This window comes from Cotesia typhae, unplaced genomic scaffold, assembly GCF_013202065.1.
Source record: "Cotesia typhae breed Kobodo isofemale line unplaced genomic scaffold, CoteBio_Ctyphae contig_4, whole genome shotgun sequence".
Classification (NCBI taxonomy): domain Eukaryota; kingdom Metazoa; phylum Arthropoda; class Insecta; order Hymenoptera; family Braconidae; genus Cotesia; species Cotesia typhae.
The window spans coordinates 5,074,823-5,095,830 of NW_027423748.1; the positions used below are offsets into that span (position 1 = coordinate 5,074,823).

Genomic DNA, 21,008 nt, shown 5'->3' on the forward strand with positions numbered 1-21,008 from the left:
TAACGTATGAGTTTTTCCAAGCTGTTGGGAAAATACCCTGTTCAAGTGATTTATCGAAAATGTGTGTAATTGGGTCGCAGAGACTGACGGCACAGTTTTTTAATATTTGATTCGGAATGACATCTGGTCCAGGACCTTTTTAGCGTCCAAGGATGTAAGGTGTTTAAAGACGTCATCATAAGTGGCTTTGAGAGTACATTGATCATTGGTGTTTGGTATATGCTGTGCTGAGTAGGATGCGGGTGTGCTAGGTACGAAGGTGTTCTTGAAAAAGAGGCAAAGAGGCTACAGATATCTGGTCCAGAGTTTGCTGAGGTGTTGTTTGAGGTCATCATTGAAGGAATGTCTGAACTATTACGCTTTTTGCTTCTTATAAAATCCCAGAATTTCTTAATGTTATGATGTATATGAGTTTCAGTCTTGGCCACATAGTTTTTATAGCAAGATGTTCCCAGTTTTTACAAATTGAGCGGAGATTACTGAAGCATTTGTAATTAGACGATGTCCTATCTTGTTTGTATCGGCTGTGAGCGTTTTTCTTCAGCTTAACTAGTCGAATTAATTCGCTGGAGAACCAGCGCGGGAAGTCGCTCGTTTTCTTCATAAACACTGGAACATGGAGTGTGAATCCTTGGAAGAGGGTTTTATTAAACCAGTCCACTTTGTCATCAATGTTGTCGATGATGTACAGCTCAGTCCAGTCAGTGTTTATGAAGAATTTGTTAAGTTCAGTATAGTCGGTCTTGTTGAACATAAAAGTAGGAGTACTCTGGGGTTGAAGTGCTGATTTGAAATCAATAGAAATACAAAGTGCTGGGTGGTATTTGTCTTCAGTTGTTAGTGCAAGTGCCCTTTCAACTGAAAGCTGGCGGCTACTAAAACAGAGGTCAAGAATGTTATTATTTGAGTTTGTCGTAAAGTTTTGTTGGCGGCATTCAAAGGAAGCAAATGATTCGAAAATATGTCTAATACAAACAGAGGATGGTGAACTCGAAGGCAAATTGTAGTCCCCAAGGATTATTATGTAGGCGTCCTTATATTTGCTCTTGAGAAATGAAATGGATTAAATATGTTTGAAGTAGACGTCGATCGTAGATTGCGGTGGAATGTAAATACATCCAATAATTAAATTGAGTCTATTTCCTTTTAAATTGATAAATACTTGTTCTAGGTTATTATTGATTGAATAAATTTGGTTTACCTGAAGTGTACGTTTAGCTGCGATGAAGACGCCCCCACCACGTTCAAGACCAATGTTGATGTTAGATCTGTCTCTCCTGAAGAGTGAGAAGGAATTATCAATAACTTCACCGTCGAAGATAGTAGGATGAAGCCAAGATTCCGTGACGCAAATTATGTCGTGAAGGCTAGTTGCTGAGGCGGCGAGGAAGCTGCTCAGTTTGGTTCTCAAGCCTCTGGTGTTTTGGTAGAATAATTTTAGGTATTCTGTCTTGACCTTTCCTAGGGATTTCGCGAAAGTTGTGAGTAACAATCTTTGGAACACCATTTATGTACTTGATAGTTTTATCAGTAACGCCGCTTTTGTTAAGTAAGTCCAGCTGGGAACGCAATGACTTTAAGTGATTTTGCTGAGCTTTGGTTAGATCAGGTTTGAATAGGATTGGTGGATCAGTGTCTCTTGCAGGCTTGGATTTTAAGATAGACCTAGCTATTGAGGCTGATTCAGTTTTAAGCAGCAGAGGACGGTTTTTACCAGCTGACGGTTTACCTAGACGTCTTAGTTTAAGTTCAGTTATGTTGCTCAGTTCAGTAGGAAGAATCGTTGATATGAGAGATTTATCATCGTTGAGGCGATCGTTACCAGAGCCTTTCTTAGATTCAGCGACATTTAAAATAATTACATTTGCTTCACGTTTTTTGCGCATATTGAGTTCTCTAATAATTTCTTCAGGGTCAGGACTATTGTGAAATTCAAGTTTATTTTCAACTACTGAGATTCTGCTCTCAAGAGTTGAGTTTTGCTTTGAAATTTTATTGACCTCATCTTGGATAGAGGTTAAGCGATTTTCGATGCTAGAGCGGAAATTATCAAACTTATTTTCGAGGTTTGTGAAACGATGCAGTAACTTATTAATGAGAGGTTTGAGCCCGTCTTGTACCGATTCACAAACGGAATCTTCATCGTCATCATCAATGTCTGATTGAATACGAACACTAACCTCATTGGTACAAGAAGGACATTTCCATGTAAGCAAGTTCTTTTTTATAGCGTTTGCAGTTTTTTTAAATTCCAGAGTGCTCATGCCAGAGCACTTTAGATGGATCCAGTTGCGACAGTGAGAACATTGGATGCAGGATGAATTTTCTCTAATGTTTCCATCGCAGATTCCACAGATGTACAAGTTAGGTTTCGGTGGTGACATGTTCAGGGTGTTAACACGATCGTAAAAGTGAATAATTATTAAAAATTATAAGCCAGTATGAACGATCAGAGTGATCTGAGTAACACTATGTGATTTTCACTAATTTTTCAATATTATATTAATATTTAAGATATGAAACAGTTAAAATATCAGAGAAACACATGTGCCTGCAAAAGCTGCGCACGCATAATTATTATTTTATAAAAATTAATCAGATGTATTAAGTACACTAAAAAAAAAAATTAACTTGAATCAAGAGATAAATTCTTGAATCAAGTATAATTTACTTAAATCAAGAAAAATTTTTGAGTTAAAAATTTTTTTACTCAAATCAAGGAGATGAAGTTCTTCAAATTTATTTACTTAATTCAAGTAAATTTTTTCTGTATTCACATTATTGAAGTGCTTTATATTTTTATTATAATTATTTGATTATTGTAATAATAGTAGGTTATTTATAAATTTTTTAATGGCTTTAAATTTTGAACGCTTCGTAATTATTTGGCGGCATTCGACGCAGTTTTTTTTTTTTTTTTCAGTGCAAGAAGTATCTCTGATGTTTGGAGCGATTAGTTGAATATTTTGAAAGTTATTCCACACTACAGATCTTGGCTACTTGATCTGACTAGCACAGCCTAGGATCAGGTATGACACCGAGATATTTAAAACTGACAACACATTCAATATCCTCATTATTTGACGTCATTATGAGAAAAGCATTAAAGTTCTTCGAGATGATGATGATGATGACGATGATAAAGGCACTATACCAAGGATCATTGCTTTTGTTTTTGACGAGTTGATGTTAAGCTTATTTATCCGACGCAAAGTTGATATCGAAACCAGATCTTCATTGAGTATATAATAAAATTAAAACGCTTAAACCTGAGATTACAATAATGTAATGTAATTTATTAACTTGCTGTAGGACAACGTCCCCTAACAGCCAAAAGGTATATAAAGTATTACAGAGTGTGTGAAGAAATTGAGTAATAATATATAACATAATTAAATAATGAGATATAACATTTTTATAAAAATAGTTTAAAATGAAAAAATGTTTGGTCTCTTATCATCAGAATGCACTTGAAGTTAAACTTAACAAGAAAGGAAGAAATAATAAGAAAAAAGTTCAAAGTGGTAACATGACATCAGGCACTATGTTTAAGAGTCTATTTAACAGTCGAAAATTTCACAGCATCACCACCGAGTTCTTACTGGCCGAACTACGGACCCAAGACTTCAGCCTGTTCAATTCTAAGCAAATGATTGTAATAGTGGGTTTTAAACTCCCCCAAAGTTGCGGCACTTGAAATAGCATATTAAATAGCATACACATTGATAATAAGAATATTGTTATCCTAAATTTTAAGGCTTTTTTTAAAGTTGATTTTGTAGCCTAAATAATATGAAAACTGTATTCTGTCAAAACAAATAAACTTCTTAAAAAAAAAAAAAAAAAAGTAGCTACCTCGCACAGAGCGCGAGAGACAGAAAGCTAGTGCAGAGAAAAATGGCGACATGCGAGGAAATTCCGCACGCGCACGCGCGCGCGTGTGTGTGTCTGTGGGTTATGTGCTCCTGTGTGTAGGGTGTAGATAAACGAATTTTGAATCTGCACATGTGTATACGTATGTACTTTGTGTGAGTGTGAGTATGATTACATGTAAGTGAACATATTTGTAAAAAGAAGTGTGTGCATGTAAATATGATTTTGTGTAGGTACACATCAGTATAAAAAGAAATCTAATAAAAATCATATAAAAATTTAGTTATATACTTGTTCACGTTAGGACCAATTTAGGCTATCTAGATCCATAGAATGAAAACTGTTCTATTCATTTAGAAGACTTCATTTTCATCAAAGAACATATCAAACTCAAATAATTTAAAATAAATCACTAATAACAACAATGGCACTTGAAAACACATCCAGCACCTGTTTATAACACAAACTGATAAAACATATGCTTTATGGTAATTGTTAATTCCAAATCAACTATATACTTTAAATAAAAAAAGTAACTATGTATTATTTTGACACTATGTGTATACAATAATATGACACTGAAGTTGAGAGACGTCTGATAATTTTTAGAATTTTCTTAACAAACAAATTATAGCAAAAAAAATTTATTTAAAAATTATATCTTTAAAAGCTCTGAAAAATTATAAATGACATTTTTATAAATAATTTTCTATGCCTAGTTGATTTTTCAAGAAAAATCAAAAAATTGTGAAAAGTCTGCTAACTACTTCAGCCTCATGATAATTAAATAGTGTTAGTATTTTATCTACATCCGACTAATATAAATACTACTAATACATCTACTCAACAATGCATTAGTCAAGGATCTCCTAAACAAGGCAAGTATGTTTTGATTTTTTTTCATTAAAACTAATTTTGTTATTAAGTTTAACCAGTACGTACATACGTCAATGATAAGTGATGAATATATTTTCTATCTTCATCGAATTCTCTTTAATGACACAGCAAACTTCCTTATTTATTCTACACTACATGTATACTTAAATTAATTCCTTATGTTTGTATATATTTACACTTTCATCCTTTCTTCTTTCTTTGTACTGTTTTCTAAGTCAGCGCACTCTCTCTTCCGTCTTTAGTCTGATTTATTTGTCTATGTACTTGTGCGTGATTCGTCAACATATTGAATGACATAACACCTCTGCAGCTCACTGTAGATCGGCTCACAATTCACAGCTCACATTCATTGCAGCGCGAAGCCTCGCTCCGTTCACACGTTGCCGACAATATCAATCTGTGTTTCTACGCGCTTCTTTTGTATTGTAAGTATTGCGCCACTGTAATAGGAATGTCGCTTTTTACCGCGAATTTCACCGTGTTTTCTTTGAAAATTACGCAATCTTATTAATAATTTTTTAACATCATTTCTATACTTATTGAAATTCGTGTTATTTTTTGATAAAACTTTTTTTAATAATAATAAAAATAGTTTAACTGTTAGAATGTGTGTAGTTGTTTATTTGCAATGTGCCTTTACCTCGGGCTCGTTAAATATTTGTCTTAATAAATTATAATCTCTGATGATTTAATTAATAATATTTTTCGTTTTAATTAAAATAATTTTATTTATTAAATTAATGTTTAATTTGTAAATTTATATTTTAATTACTTGTGAATCGTTGATATTATTAATATTTGTAGTAACAGGAACGAAATGGCGTCCATTTTGGTTTGACCTTGATTCGGGTTTTATGTTCTAAAATCTTAAATATAAAAATTACCCATTTTATGAAATGAAATGAAATACGTAAAAAATACTAATATCATTACTAAAATTAACTATTTAAATGAAAACAATAAAAAATCAATAAAATTTAATTAAATTAAAGTAAAATTATCAAATTCATATTTTTTAACTCTTTTTCGTAATAATTTGTTTAAAATTAAAATATTGTCAACTGAACATGAATTTTACGCGTTGTATTTTATTTTATTTTTACCAGATAAGAAAATAAAATATTTTTTTGTTTGAACATTAATTAAAATATATTTCCAGATTAAAGAAATAAAATTCCAAGATGAAGCCCGACAATTTGGGATTTACAGAGCATCGGAGGCCAATGGAGACGATGTCGGAAACATCTGAGGCAACCACCACTACAGCAGCTTCCGAGTACCAAGGGTTCGACTACAACGAGGACATTACAATTTTGGCTCGCCAATTAGGTATTGACAACCTCGAAGATCTGAAACGCGAACGTTTTCGCGTTAATCGTCGCCGACTCGAACAAATGCTGACAGGTATGTACAAGTACAGAGTATTCTACCTTAAACTCTATTTGATTGTTGGTTGTGTGAGTGTCATGAGCTATTATTAGAATTTTGTGTCAATGTTGATATTTATATTTAGTTTCGTTCATTCATTATTATTCATTTACAGGTGAAGACGAATCTTTGGAGCGGGCTGATGTGTTCTTTGAAAAGGTATGAAAAGTAATCCCTCTTTATTTATTGTCATACCTGGAAACAAATGATATTACACTTGGTAACCGTGTAATTATAATTAGATACGGGATAAGTATCGATTTTCGGATTTTTAGGTTAACAGTCAACTACACACAAAAAAAAGATTATTTATATAATTAAGAGAATAAGGAAAATTTTGTCTTCAGTGTATTTATATGATAAAATAAGATTTTTTAATTAAATTTAGTATCATTGAAAAAATCTTGATCTGAATTTAGACCTTTTCAATATTTCATATTGTTTTCAACAATAGTTAATTTATTATGATAAATTTTTGTCCGAAATATGCAGAAATACAAAAAAAAAATTATATGCCCTTATGGCTCCCGGGACTCACCTCGGATGCCAAGAGAGTGTATAATAAAAATTCTATTTATTTTCTAAGTCCAAAAAAAATTTTAGTTTGAAGAAAAATTTTTTTTTTTGCATTTCCAAAAAAAACTTTTTTATATGCCCTTATGGCTCCAGGGACCCACCTTGGATGCTATGATATTTTTTTCGGAAATCAACGTATTTTTGCATGAAACGTGAAGAAATGCAAAAAAAAAATTTTCTTCAACCTAAAAATTGTTTTTTGGACTTAGAAAAAAAAATAGGATTTTTATTACACGCCCTTATGGTTCCCGGGTCCATAAGGGCGTATAATTTTTATACGCTCTCATGGCATCAGTAATGCGATATGTCAAAAATTAATTTATATAATTGAGAGACTAAAAAAAATTTTGTAACGGGTTCATCATTAATTGGGTTTGATATTTTTTCAGCGATAGCCATTTGTGATTTAAATAATTAATTTTATTTTGATGGTTTTAATTTTCATAAACTCTCATAGGAATTGAGTATCGAGATTATATTTTTTTAACAATTATATTTTTTTCACCATCAAAACACAACTACACCCCAAAAAATTTTGCGTTAAAAAATTTTTATGTTAAACATTTAACACTTTTTTGTGTTGATTTAACATAATAAATTTGAAGTTTCAATAAATAATTAAACGTTTTAATATGTTTTTTCAAATCAATTATTTTTTCAATGAATATACGAAATAGAATAGTTTAATTTATTTATAAAACTATGGTAATATAAAGTAAAAATAAGTTTAGAATAAAATATGAATTGAACGCTTTTATTTTATCGAGTTCAATAAAATTAACGTTACGAAAATGTGCAATAAATCATTAACTATCAGTAAAAAAAAAAAAATATATATATATATATATATATATATATATATATATATATATATATATATATATATATATATATATATAAATTCAGAGACAACAGTCTTGTAAATTGATTATAGATTATGAATATAAGGAAATATAGTATAAGAGACAGGAAAGATAAGTTCGAGTAAAAAGACTGGGAGAGGGATTATTGAGTGGGAGGTCGACCTAGCTCGTGACCAAGTGCCCGTTACATTATCTTGAATTAGTCAGTCAGTCAGTAAGTCAGTCTGTCTCGCGAGTTGCGAGTAAAATCATCGCGAGTTAGTGTACATGACTAACATTAACTAAAACCTGTTTATTTTATTCAGTAAAATAGAAATAACAATAACAATAGTTTCATGAAATAAATAATTAAAAATATTTTTATAAGGCGAGTTGATCTTGTCCATTAATAACAAAAACTTAATTAAATTTTAATGCAATTAAATGCATTTATTATTGATAAAAATTAAGATAACACGAATATGGTGAAAGTGATAAATAGATCTCTCTAGTCTGGGTTCCACCGGTTTCTGTCAACACATTGATAACTTTTGCAAGAGAAGTGACATTTATCAATGCTAAAAAAATGCTAATATACATTAATCTTCAAATTATTTGAATAAAACAATATATATATTGATATATATATTTTTTTTAGTTCATCATAACGGGAAGCTAACGAGCATAGCTTCAAGATGACTGTGGTAATATTTTTAAAGATATTTATTTGCAAATTTTTGATCTTTAATAACTTTGCACTTTTCAGCTTAGCTCTACTTAATTAAAACTGATGTTTGCTATTAATTTTTATAAATTTAACCCCGCTTATAATTTAACAATATTAACAGTGATCATGCTTAGTAGCACTCGGAAATATTTATATCTAACAGTAAATAATATTTAATAAAACAAATTACAATTGCAGATTATGGAACAAACAAGTACGATGATTTCTTGGCCAGCGAGATTGAAAATCGGTGCAAAGTCGAAGAAAGGTATTTCTATTATTCTTATGTATTAATTTAATAGTTAGACTGTATATCAATAAAATTAACTATCAATATTAATTGATATAAGTCACGCGGTAGTTAGTATCGCATTCGTGTCACAAGTTACGTCAATTTACTATCTTACGTGACTGACGTATCATTTTTAACGTAATACAATTAATTATCTACCATTTGATTTTCTTAGTTTTGTTCATTTGAATTGCTACAAGGTTATATGTTTTTTATAAATATATACTCGTAATCTCAATTTGCTTAGAAAAAACATTTATCGTTGTAGTTAGTGTTGATATTATTATTAATATAATAAAGTATACTAGGTGTCGCAAGACTAGGTGGAAACATTGAACTAAGCTATGGAAATTTTTTGGTGATTAATTCCTTTTACTCCGGACCTATCTCAAATAATTAATTATTAGTAACATTAATGTACACATGTATATCATTATGACGACTGTAATTTATTAATTTATGATTATTTTTATAAAAAAAAAAAAAAAAAATTTATATCAAAAAGTAGAATCAAGTTTTGATCAAATGTGAGCCATTAAAATTAAATATTTTATTTTAGAAGCGTAATTGTGTAAATTTCCATAGCTTGTTAATTCTCGTTGGTCCTCATTGTTCTAGCTTCTATTCAGATTTCATCACACTTATTCCGCTTTGCTTGCACACTTAGAAACCCAAAGTCGCAATCGTCCTCGTATATGGCCGTGACCTTGTGGTAATTTCCACGCACTCGACCCTCCTTTTTCATATCGATACGATAATCATTTGCGTTAAATAATATTCCGATGATTGACGGAAATTTTGAAACTTTTATGTTCAATTATGTTATTATCATCATATTGTATACAATTTAAATTATAATTTATTGTAGACTAATAAATAAATGCATGTCAAAATTATTTATTGTTCATTGTGTAATGGATTGCTTTTTACGATTATTTTTAGATCCACACATAAAGGTCGTTGGTCGTCAAGAGGATGTACAGGCTGCCAAAGAGAAGATCATGCTGATCCTGGACACACGCGTAAGTTTAGTTGTTTAATTTATTTTTACAATTACTGCATTCGATAGTCGATTAATTTTAAATGCCAGTAAAGTGTTGGAAATATTTTATATTGAAGAAATTTTAAATTAGTTGATCAAGTGTCTTTTATTGAAATTAACATACATATTGACATACATCTATTGACACACAACTCAATTAACTTTATAATTTTTTAATAATTATCAATTGATAGAATTAATGAATCAATAATTAATTATCAATCATCAATATAAGAAAATAAATTTATTGATACATTTACTTTTAAATGGCGATCCTCACATAGCCACTGTGAGGATCGAAAAAATAGGTGATTTTTGGGAATTTTTTTGACTGGGATAATAAAAGAATTTGACGATAAGGTTTTTTTTTTGTTTTATAAAGTATACAAAAAAATTCCCCTCACCTCAGTGGAATCTCTAACTCAAAAACGGAACACCTAAAAAAAAAAATCAAACTGCGTTGTAATCTGCATGCGTGTGGTTATCGTTCCCCACCATATTTTCATACAAAACGCTAGATAAATATTTTTGAATGTATAAACTTTGATATAACAAAAAATTTTTTTTTTTTTTTTGAAATTTCACAGTAGTTATTCCCCTTAATATTTTTTAAAAATGATTCATAAATAAATATTTTATTATTATTATTATTATTATTATTATTATTATTATTATTATTATTATTATTATAAAATGCAAGATAAATACTTTAATTACATTTCAATTTACATTATTTTTTTTTCTTGAAAAAAAAAATATCAATATAATGAATTTCGATGAAAATATAAAATTTATTTTTTACACTCCATAGATGTAAGTATATATTAATAAATTATTGGGAAAAATATAACTCAATATAATTAGAATAAACTTTTAATATGTAGAATACAATTATAATTAAATAAAAATATGATCATAAAATTTATAGCTAATAATATTCAACATTTTTTTGAATAATAACATGTTTTATTTTTATTCAATTGAATAGTGTAGAATCATAATAAAAAATTTAATGTAAAAATAATAATCATAATAATGTAACTTATAAGGGCGTGAAGTTCAGTTTTTTATACGAATATTATAATACCAATATGTAATAAAAATAATGATAAAATGATTGACCTCGAAAAGCAATGTCGGAAGCTTACGAGCTGTGAAACATTTTATTTAAGCTGAAGTTTTTTTATATTATTAAGAAGCTAATAATTAGCAGTCTGAATTGTATCAATTAAAAAAAAATTACGTATTGCAACAACTTCGATGGAAATTAACTATCAAATCGTTTTTTTTTTTTACTTATTGCAGCAAGCATTGCGCGTGACGATGAAGCTTGACGTTAGCTACACAGATCATTCACATATAATTGGAAAAGGTGGATTAACAATAAAGCGCGTAATGGAAGAGACCGGTTGTCACATACACTTTCCCGACAGCAATCGCAGTAATCATCAAGAAAAAAGCAATCAAGTTTCTATCGCAGGAGATATGGAAGGTGTTGAGAAAGCTCGTACTCGAATTAGAGTAAATACGTTATTTAATATTTATTTATTTTTTTTTTTTTTTATAGATAACATTTGCTCGACAATTAAAATATTACCTTTTACAGAATCTTACTCCATTGATTTTTTCTTTCGAGCTACCGATAATGGGATCAATGCAAGCTGTTCCTGACTCAACCAGTCCATGCATTGTCAAAATTCAAGAGCAGTTTAATGTACAAGTAATGTTTCGCACTCGTCCTAAATTACATGCTACTCTCGTGGTGGTTAAAGGTTGCGAATGGGAAGTACATCAAGTCAAGGAGGCTACTACCCGACTAATAGGGTATTTATGCAAAAATTTAGCGGTAAGCGAACCATAATTATCTAAATAAATTTCATTACGTAATTAAATTATATGCGCTATTTAACAAACAACATAAACATTGAGAGCAATTTTTTTAATTGAAATTTATTCGAAAATTTGTAGATTTTTTTACAATAACTTTAAATTTTTGAAATTGAAAAAAAAAAATTTTTTTTTCATTCAATAAAAAAAAAGACGTTTATATAAAAATAAGTATCTCAATTTTTTTTACTTAGATTTACTTGTTGTACTTACTAAGATTAAAAATTTTAGTACACGATTAAGAAATTAATACACAAAAAATAGATGTCTAAGTAAAAATAAATATCTAAATTCTTTTGAATCATAATTTACTTAATAAGATTTAAAAATTCTATTACCACTATAACATTAATAAACTCAAAATAGATGTCTATATAAAAATTGGTATATACATTCTTCTTACTTATATTTTACTTCTTAAGATTAAAAAATTTTATGATTATACAATCAATACACACAAAAAATGAATCTAAAGAATAATTAGTATTTCATTTTTTTACTTAAAATTAAACACAACCTTGACACCAAGTGTTTAAATCGATATAAAAAAATAATAAACGTTAAACAAAATTTTATAAGCAGTTACATCTATTTAAACACAACTTTTACTTGCACAGGGTCAAGGACTATCATAAAAAATAATTTGTTTAATACTAATTCTATTCAAAATGAATTTCCTTATTATTCTTTTATTTAATAAAGTCGTAATTATGTTTTCAATGACGATGTACATCATAAGAGTAAGTATTTATTGCTTAATAAATTTGTTTTCAGAGTCAAATATCTGTTCAAATGTCGATGGAAATCTCTCCGCAGCATCATAGCGTGGTTTTAGGTAAACAGAGCAATAACTTGAAGTTGATTATGCAGCGCACCTCTACACAGATAATGTTCCCGGATGCTGGAGACCCAAATATCCCCAGTCTCAAAAAGAGTAACGTCATAATTACCGGTGGGATTAATAATGTCTACTTGGCACGTCAGCATCTCATAGGTTCACTACCGCTAGTTGTAATGTTTGATTTCCCGGAAGATGCAACGCCGACCTTCGACTCTGAAACCATTTCACAACTTATGCAAACTCAAGATGTCTTTATCAGCGTTCGAAACAAGCCAAAAATCAGTGCTATTTCTATCGTAATAAAAGGCGTTGAAAAAAATGCAACCAGAATTTATGAAGCCCGAAGACAAATTCTTAACTTAAAAGAGCCAAGACTTCATGCAATGATCCCTGACACTTATAACATTCCCAACGCTTCAAATCTCTTTCTTGGTAATACTGCTGGTATTGTGTCCACTAATATGCATGGCCGAACGGAAAGTTCTGCAGGTAATAAACTATTTTATTATAGATCATTTTCAGTAGATTTCATAAAAATCTAACTATTGCATTTGTCCTCATGTCTCAACTTTTGAAAAATTTCGCTATTTTCTGACTCAGTTCATCAAGCTGGTTCAGAAAATACTATCAGTTCAAAACTTTATAAATGTATATTATATATATATATATATATATATATATATATATATATATATATATATATATATATATATATATATATATATTCGATATAACGCGGCTTATCCGGACGATAGCGTCTCTAATTCATAATTTATCTTTTTCAAACTCAACATACTCAATCTTTAGACTAATACCAAGGCAAAGTTCAAACATGAGCTTAATCGGTCACATAGTTTAGAAATTACAGAGTTTCAAAATTTTAAAAATCAGAAAAATTCGAGCTTCAATTTTCCTGCCATTTTATCCTTCTAAATTGAGTAGACCTAATTTGTCTGTAGATTTTTAATGAAATTTTACTTTTGCAATCGTTTTTTCGATCAATTTGTCCAATATGTCTTACAAAAATCTATGTTTTTTATGCTTATTCTCAATGCTTTTTTTTTCTGTGGAATCTAAATACATTTTTTTTTCTATACTGTTTCTTTTCAGTTGTATCAATGTTTTCGATTCAAAAAAATTATATAATATGTAGACTATTTTTGCGATACGTATTATATTTATAATTAACATTTAATTATATTTGTATGTCGGTGAATGTGTCATGACACAGATTTCCGCATCACCCTTGAGGTACTATGTAAAATAACGCGTTACCTTTCTTTTACATACCGGGTCCTCAGGAGGAAAATTCTGAATCATTATGTTATTTCTAATATTCATAATAAGTAAAATTATCTGTTTGTGAAATCTACTTCCATTTCGGCTGCCGAATGACCTTTTTAAAAACTACATTGATAGAAGGATTCATTAGTATTTAATAAAATTTCATAACATTAGATCATTAGCAGTTAATAAATTATGCATTCAGGCATTATTTATGTATTTTGGTGCAAAGAAGCTACTTTTTCGAATATTTAAGAGCTATCAATTATAGTTTTTCTTGTAATTTAAGTTTAAACCATTAAATTATTTTTAATTTCCTCGTATCAATATTACATAAATACTCGTTGGAAAATCTTATCAACCTGATTTTGCGTACAGCCATAAGAATAACGGCAAAAGGACTATTATGAATTTTTTGATAACGAGATCAAGAAAATATAAAATTAATGATAAAACAATAGTTGTAATAATTGACTGAATTTTTTTTTTTTTTTTACGATAAAAATGATTGTTGTATCGTAACTTAATTGTAAAAGGTTATGTGGTTATTTATTTAAAAATAATCTTCTCACCGTAAACAAGACATAGTTTAAAAAATTTTTTTAACTATTAATGTACTATAATTAAAAAAATTATTTAGTTATATTTAATAATGAAGTAATTTTTTCCAAATAATTGACCTGCTAGAAATTGATAAATACTTTTATCAGTATAGTTTATTTAACTTTAACTTAAAATAATTAATAGTAAAATTTTTAGGCATAACACCAATGAGTTCGCAAAGTACATCTCCATACAGCATGTCACCGTTGTCATTATCTCCGACATCGATCGGTTCATTTAATTTATCTTCAAACTGGGGTGGATCGGCTGGTTCGGTTTACTCTCCGTATGGAATAAATCATCCAAATGTTCAGCTTCTGACAGCTACTCGTCAAGTGATGCAGAGTAATCTTTTGGCTCCAGCTACTGTCAACCAGCACCAAAGTATTAACCAACACCCAAGTATTAACCAACACCCAAGTGTTAACCAACTCCCAAGTGTTAACCAACACCCAAGTGTTAACCAACACCCAAGTGTTAACCAACACCCAAGTGTGAACCAGCATCGCCATGGGCAGTCTCTTCTCGGTGACTACTTTTCATACAGCAGTGCTTCAAGCACTTTAACAAGTCCATCAGCCAGCCCGCGTAATGTCTCTCCATCTCCAATTGGATTCTCAGACTCAAGTATGGACATCTCTGGAGTTTTTTCTGACTTTGGAATTAATGAGCAACCTAACGAGCGGACATCGAGTCGTCAATTCACAGCGTTTGACTATGAGCAGAAGAAGATTATGGCGTTTAAGGCAATGCAAAACGTCCCCAAGTCAACGGAGTACAGAGTACCAACTCCAACGTGGTCCGGTTATGGACTAAGCCAGACAATGCCTCCAGCTACCGTGACATCTTTAGACTATTCGGTGAGCTCTAAACCGATGGAAACTTCGGACCTCTGGGACGGTCCTAAAACACCGTTAGCTTTCGGCTCAAGCGTAGATTCTGCTCAAGATAAGGGCATACTTGGTATTTCTTCGTATATCGATCATACACCTCAGTCACGACTTCAGAAAGTGCTTGAGGGACCCCACACTGACATGACTACCATGCTGACCGATATTGGGATGGACAAGTACATACGTAAGTCATTTTTTACTATTTTTATTTTAATTATTAGTTTTGTGTTACTATGTTGGTCGCATAATTGAAAAAAAATTTGAGGAGGTCCTTTCGCCATCAATTTTGAATAAAAAAAAATAAATCATTTTTATCTAATAGTTAAAGTCCTTATTTATCTACTAGTTAAGTTTAATTTATTCTTCACCGTGCAAATTTTTGAAAAAAAAAAAAAATTTTTTTTAATCTTCGTATTTTTTCCGAGTCTTACGAGAAAGTCCGACCTTAACAATTTTCTCGAATTATGGTATTAACTAACGATTAGATAAGGTGAAACAAAACTCAAAATAAGGTTTTCGAAGTATTCAGGTTTCATTTTTTTGCAATAAAATATGAAGTTTGCCGTGAAATTTATAGAGAAATTAAAATTATAAAATCACAGGAAATTTTTAAGTAATCTACATTTAAATAGCGTCAGAATATTTGGCAAAGTTGCGTAGCGCTTATGTTTTTCATTATTATTAATTATTACAATTTTAATACGAATTCTGTTTATAATTTTGATTGAAAAAGAAAAAAAAAACAGTTGCGATATATAACATGATTGATAAGTCACAGGGGGAAATTCATCAATATTAAATGATCTGGATTGATTTTTTAGAGTTAAATTTTATATTTCAGAGCAAAATCAAAAGTTTTTTTATACCTCCTTTTGGCATTTGGGTCGCGATTTTTTGTTAACAAATTTTCATACTTCATAATTAAAAAATAAAACAATAATTCAAAAATACTAGTATTCTTGCCATGAGACATTAGAATGTTGTGGTTTTATGACTAAACATTTTTAATTAATTTATTTATTTACACTGACTGCAAAAACTTAAACGTGATTAACGTTATATTGTGATGAAATTGTAAACAACTGAAATATAGCAAGAGTCAAATTAATTTTTTTTTAACTTTCAAAATTTCAACGATTAATGCCTCATATACTATTTATTTTTTAATTTTAGGAATTTTTATGGATTTTTTATTTTAATTTATCGAATATTTACTACTACAGTTGTTGTGACTCAACTGGAGCGAAAGGACTTTCTTAATTGAATATTTTTCGAGGTTTTTGTTTTTTTTTAATAATAAAGAACAAAATTAAAACTTAAATTTTCTTGCTCTAATTTTGTATAAAACAAAATATCTGTGACTACCATAACAATGTAATAATTATCAATGTAACACTGCTTCAAGCGCATAATTCATTAAATTAACTATTTAATTCATCTCAATAAATAACAAATGCTCATAATTTCATTGCTTTTGTTTAAAAACACAGGTTTATTAGTGGCTAACGAAATAGACATGCTGACGTTCCGCTCGTTGACTGACAAAGATTTATGCGAGATTGGTATTAAAGCTTGGGGTGCTAGACGTAGAATTTTACTTCTCATTGCCGGTATGTACTGCTTTACTGACCTAAAAACCCATTCTCATAATTGCAGCACTTGAAATTAAATAAAATAATAATATCATAGTATGACACTAAAAAAAAAAAAAAATAATATGACAATGACTATTATAATAAGAATATTACAATTATTTCAGAGTTGAACAAAAGGTCGATGCCGTACTCAGGAAGCGTAGCACCTGGAGCTGAGCGTAAATCTTCTCTTCCGAATACATCATCGAGCTCTGGAATATCGAGTACCACTACTACCGTCGAGGGCAAGTGGTAATGATGATACCGAGTAAATTCCTATTTCTACTCTAAGTCAAAAATCGTAATAGTCAAGGTAGAAAATGTTTATCAGTGCTACTATCATATACAAAAATATTACGAGAGGATATATGATAGTAGCGCTGATTTGACTGCGGGATATATATTTATTAAAATTACACGTTGCATTCAATATTTTAAAGGCCTCGAGGAAAAGGCCAGAGTTTATGTTTGTGTACCGGAACAACTTGATTACGTATATTAATTTTTTTTCATACATATTTTCTTTTCTTTCTCTTTATTTATTTTTTTTTCTTATTTTAAATTTGAGTTCAAACGATCTCTTTCAAGCTGGTACACAAATTTGTTATTGCTAATATTATTTATAGATAGATAGAGTGAGAGAAAATCATCATCATTATCAAAATCGTGATCATCAATCAATTTTTTTTATATATATTCATATTGCATTATATTTATTAAATCTTAACCAACGAGCTGAGCATAAATTAATTTTCAATCTATTTATTGTTGTAAATTATACCAGATGCTCGAAATTAACGTCAGTTAAAAACTTTATCGGTATAAATATATAAATGCACTTATCTGTATATACTGTATATAGGATTATAAATTCTGATTGTACAAAATCATCTGTGATGATTACAAAATAATAATCCGCAATTTTTACCTGCTAAGCGCGTGCATAAATTTTTTCACGTATTCGTGAATTGATCAATTATATCGCTAAGTTACACATTATCAAAGTATGAATATAAGCAATCGAGTTTGTTAATTAGGTTAATTATAATAAATTTTCTTTACCACGTTTAAATACATGCATCGTCTTCTAAAAAGAGGATTATTTTAATTCAACTGAGCTTGAAAATTCATTATAATATAACATAATATTTGAACTCCAAGCTTCGAATTAGAAAAATGAACATTGAAATTTTCAAGTTTTAATTAGTTAAACAATAGCTTATTTATTATTATCATTATTATTACTATACTATATTAATAATTTATTCCTTTTTAGAAGACGACATATGTATTTACGTAGTGAAATCAACTATTTGCATGCCGGTGATTGAATATCACACGATTAAATGAATTGATAAATTGTGCAATGAAAACTTTAAAATGATTAAAAAATTTCCCTTATTGTATGATAGTTGTCAGTTCAGTGTACTAAAAATTAATAATTTATTAATTTATCTCTCTTTTAATATCAAATGAGTAAAAAAGGGAAATATGCTTTTATTTGAGCCATTGCACTCGCAAACAGTTATAATTAAATCAAAAAATATTTTAAATACTAATTTATTTACTTAATTTTTTTTTTTTTTTTTTTCTCATATAAATGCGTTAGGCAATGAGCTTTGCTCACAAACGCTCTTATAATTGACTATAAAATACGGTGAATTTTCTCTTTTTTTTTACAACTAATAGTTTTTTGACTAAACATAGAGTTTTAAAAGCAAGTAATTGAAATATTTGTCAACTAATGCATTAAATTATTAAAAACAGTATCGTGATATAATTTTTTTTTGCAAGTACAAGTAATCTTCGAATTGTTATAACGACTTTTGATCTTAACGACATTAAAAAAAAAAAACTTGTGTTCGTTTGAATAATTAGTCCTCGTTACAATAATTGTATTTCTAAACCGCTTGTACCATTCACTCATATTTAAATATCATGATAGAAATAATTTTTTTTCCCCTAAAAATATTTTTTTTTTGCATGTTTTATTAACTGAGAGCGAAGTCTAAATTTTGTAAAAGAATAGGCTTTATTGTTTATCCAATAATAAATGATGATATAAAAAATGTATATGTGATGAAATGATCAAGTAGCAATTAATGCAATTTTGAAAACTACTTAATTCAATTCGATCTGATTCATCTAGCTCTTGATCATTTCAAAGATATAAACAATCGAGAAATATATTGTTAATGTTATTGGTAATAAAATGTAGCATGTGAAAATTTGTTAAATATTTTGATATTATTATTTTGATACAAGTAAAAAATTTATTTAAAATTAATAATATTGAATATTTATTCTTATTAAATAACTAATATGAATACTAAAGCTACACTGATAGAAAATTTATGTTGACTCAAGAGATATTTTGTTGATCTAAGAATTTATTTTGGAAGACAAATGATTATTTTGCTTTAAGAACTTCTTGTCTTCCCTGATAGCCAGCGCTTTCTCAGTAAGTGTTGACTCCCAGCAGTTACGGTTAATTTATACATCAAGTTGGCGGTAATTGTTCTCTCAACAACAGTTGTAAGCAAATTGACGGAAATCTACGACCGCAACTTGAATACAAGTTAACAATCAAACTTGTAGTTAAATTTCCTTTCAACTTTACTAAAATTTGAAGGAAATACTTGTACAGCAAGTTTTGACGTCTATTTGCAGAGTAAGTTATAGGTAATTAATAGGTAATCGCTCGCTTTGCCAACTCTTTCCGTCAAGTTTGCTTCAAATTGCGGACGTAGATTGACAGTAAGTTATAGGTAAGGTAGCTATCAGGGAAGAGTTCAAATTTTCAAGAAAAAAAGTTTCTTGAATCAAGATTGTCTTTCTATCAGTCTATAAATGATTACAAAGCAACATATATATGTATATACTTATATAGTCGATAAGGCAAGAATTTTAATTATAATAATTTTCTCTTTATAGTCGATAAGGCAGGAATTTTAATTTTCAACCATTATCTTTAGTCGACTTATCTAATATTAACAAATTTTCGAACACCAAAGAGAATTTTTAATTCAACAAAACAAATAATAGTTTAAAAAAACTAATAAATCTTTTATAAATAAACCAAATTAAAAAGTTAATAATAAATAATAGTTTTGAAAAACTAAAAAAGACGCTTTTTATAGAAAACCAAATTAAAAAATAGAAAATAAATTTAAATTAAGAATAGTGTTGAAAATTTTAATAAATATAAATTAATAATAGTGTGAATAAAAAAAAAATTATTTCATTTTAAAAAAAGCGTGGGATGCATGGTGTCAATAATTATAAATATTTTACTGACAGATATAAGTAGAATGATTATCATTTTGATAATATCTTAAAAAGCACTCCACGCTTTTTTTACAATGAAAAAAATTTTTTTTTATTCATCCTATTATTAATTTATATTTATTGAAAATTTTAACACTATTCTTAATATAAATTTATTTACTATTTTTTAGTTTGGTTTTCTATAAAAAGCGTGTTTTTTAGTTTTTTAAAACTATTATTTTTTTCTCCAAATTGACTAGATTTCATGAGGTTCTAGATTTTATGACGTTATTATCAATCATGGCTATGTGAGATCAGACTACAACCGTAGATATATTTTAGCCATCGATTGGACAGCAAGAATTTGATCGAAAATTATTCAGTTATACTATTATATTTGACTGAAATTTTAGTAAAAGCTTCTTAATAAAATAGGGTGAGATTTGAAGATGAAAAAAATACTTTCGATCTCATTCAATTTATTGTTATCTCCGAGATCTCAGTTCATTAATAATTATTATATAAAAAAAACTGATGAAAACTTCACAATGGTATTGTTTTCGATAAATTGATAGAGGTTTAAATATAGAATCTGTATTAATAAGCGCATAAAGCTTTTGTTAACTAACTGAGTCATAAGCTGTTTTATTTCAAGAATTTATGTATAAATATAAAAAGACTCGCTGCTTTTTTTTGTTATTTAATTTTTCACAATTATTATAAAAAATCAATAATCTGAAAAGTCGATAAGATTTTTTTCTAAGACTTACATCATTATTAATGAGAAACTAATTATAATTAGTCAATAAATCAATCATTACTCTGGTTTTTAATCTCTCGATATTAAAACATCAATGTATACTTTTGTAATGATCTGGAAAAAAACACTTACTTAAAACCTATTTTTTTAATATTTTTCTGA

The 21,008-nt window shown here is 28.8% G+C and overlaps 1 protein-coding gene across 4 annotated transcripts; it reads left to right on the top strand.

The window, feature by feature from the left end:
* Positions 1-5,062: 5,062 nt before the first annotated feature.
* Bicc (protein bicaudal C) lies at positions 5,063-19,109 on the top strand. 4 transcript variants are annotated; one of them, XM_074242507.1, is made up of 11 exons: positions 5,063-5,195; positions 5,930-6,174; positions 6,314-6,357; positions 8,542-8,611; positions 9,578-9,657; positions 10,983-11,198; positions 11,284-11,523; positions 12,339-12,894; positions 14,437-15,369; positions 16,676-16,795; positions 16,945-19,109. In XM_074242507.1, exons 2-11 carry the CDS (start codon positions 5,952-5,954, stop codon positions 17,073-17,075), a joined length of 2,613 nt encoding a protein of 870 aa, XP_074098608.1. In that variant the 5' UTR covers positions 5,063-5,195; positions 5,930-5,951; the 3' UTR covers positions 17,076-19,109. The 4 variants fall into 4 exon arrangements, with proteins under 4 accessions (XP_074098608.1, XP_074098609.1, XP_074098610.1 ...); XM_074242508.1 differs by having other exon boundaries at positions 14,449-15,369; XM_074242509.1 differs by lacking the exon at positions 16,676-16,795.
* Positions 19,110-21,008: the final 1,899 nt, after the last annotated feature.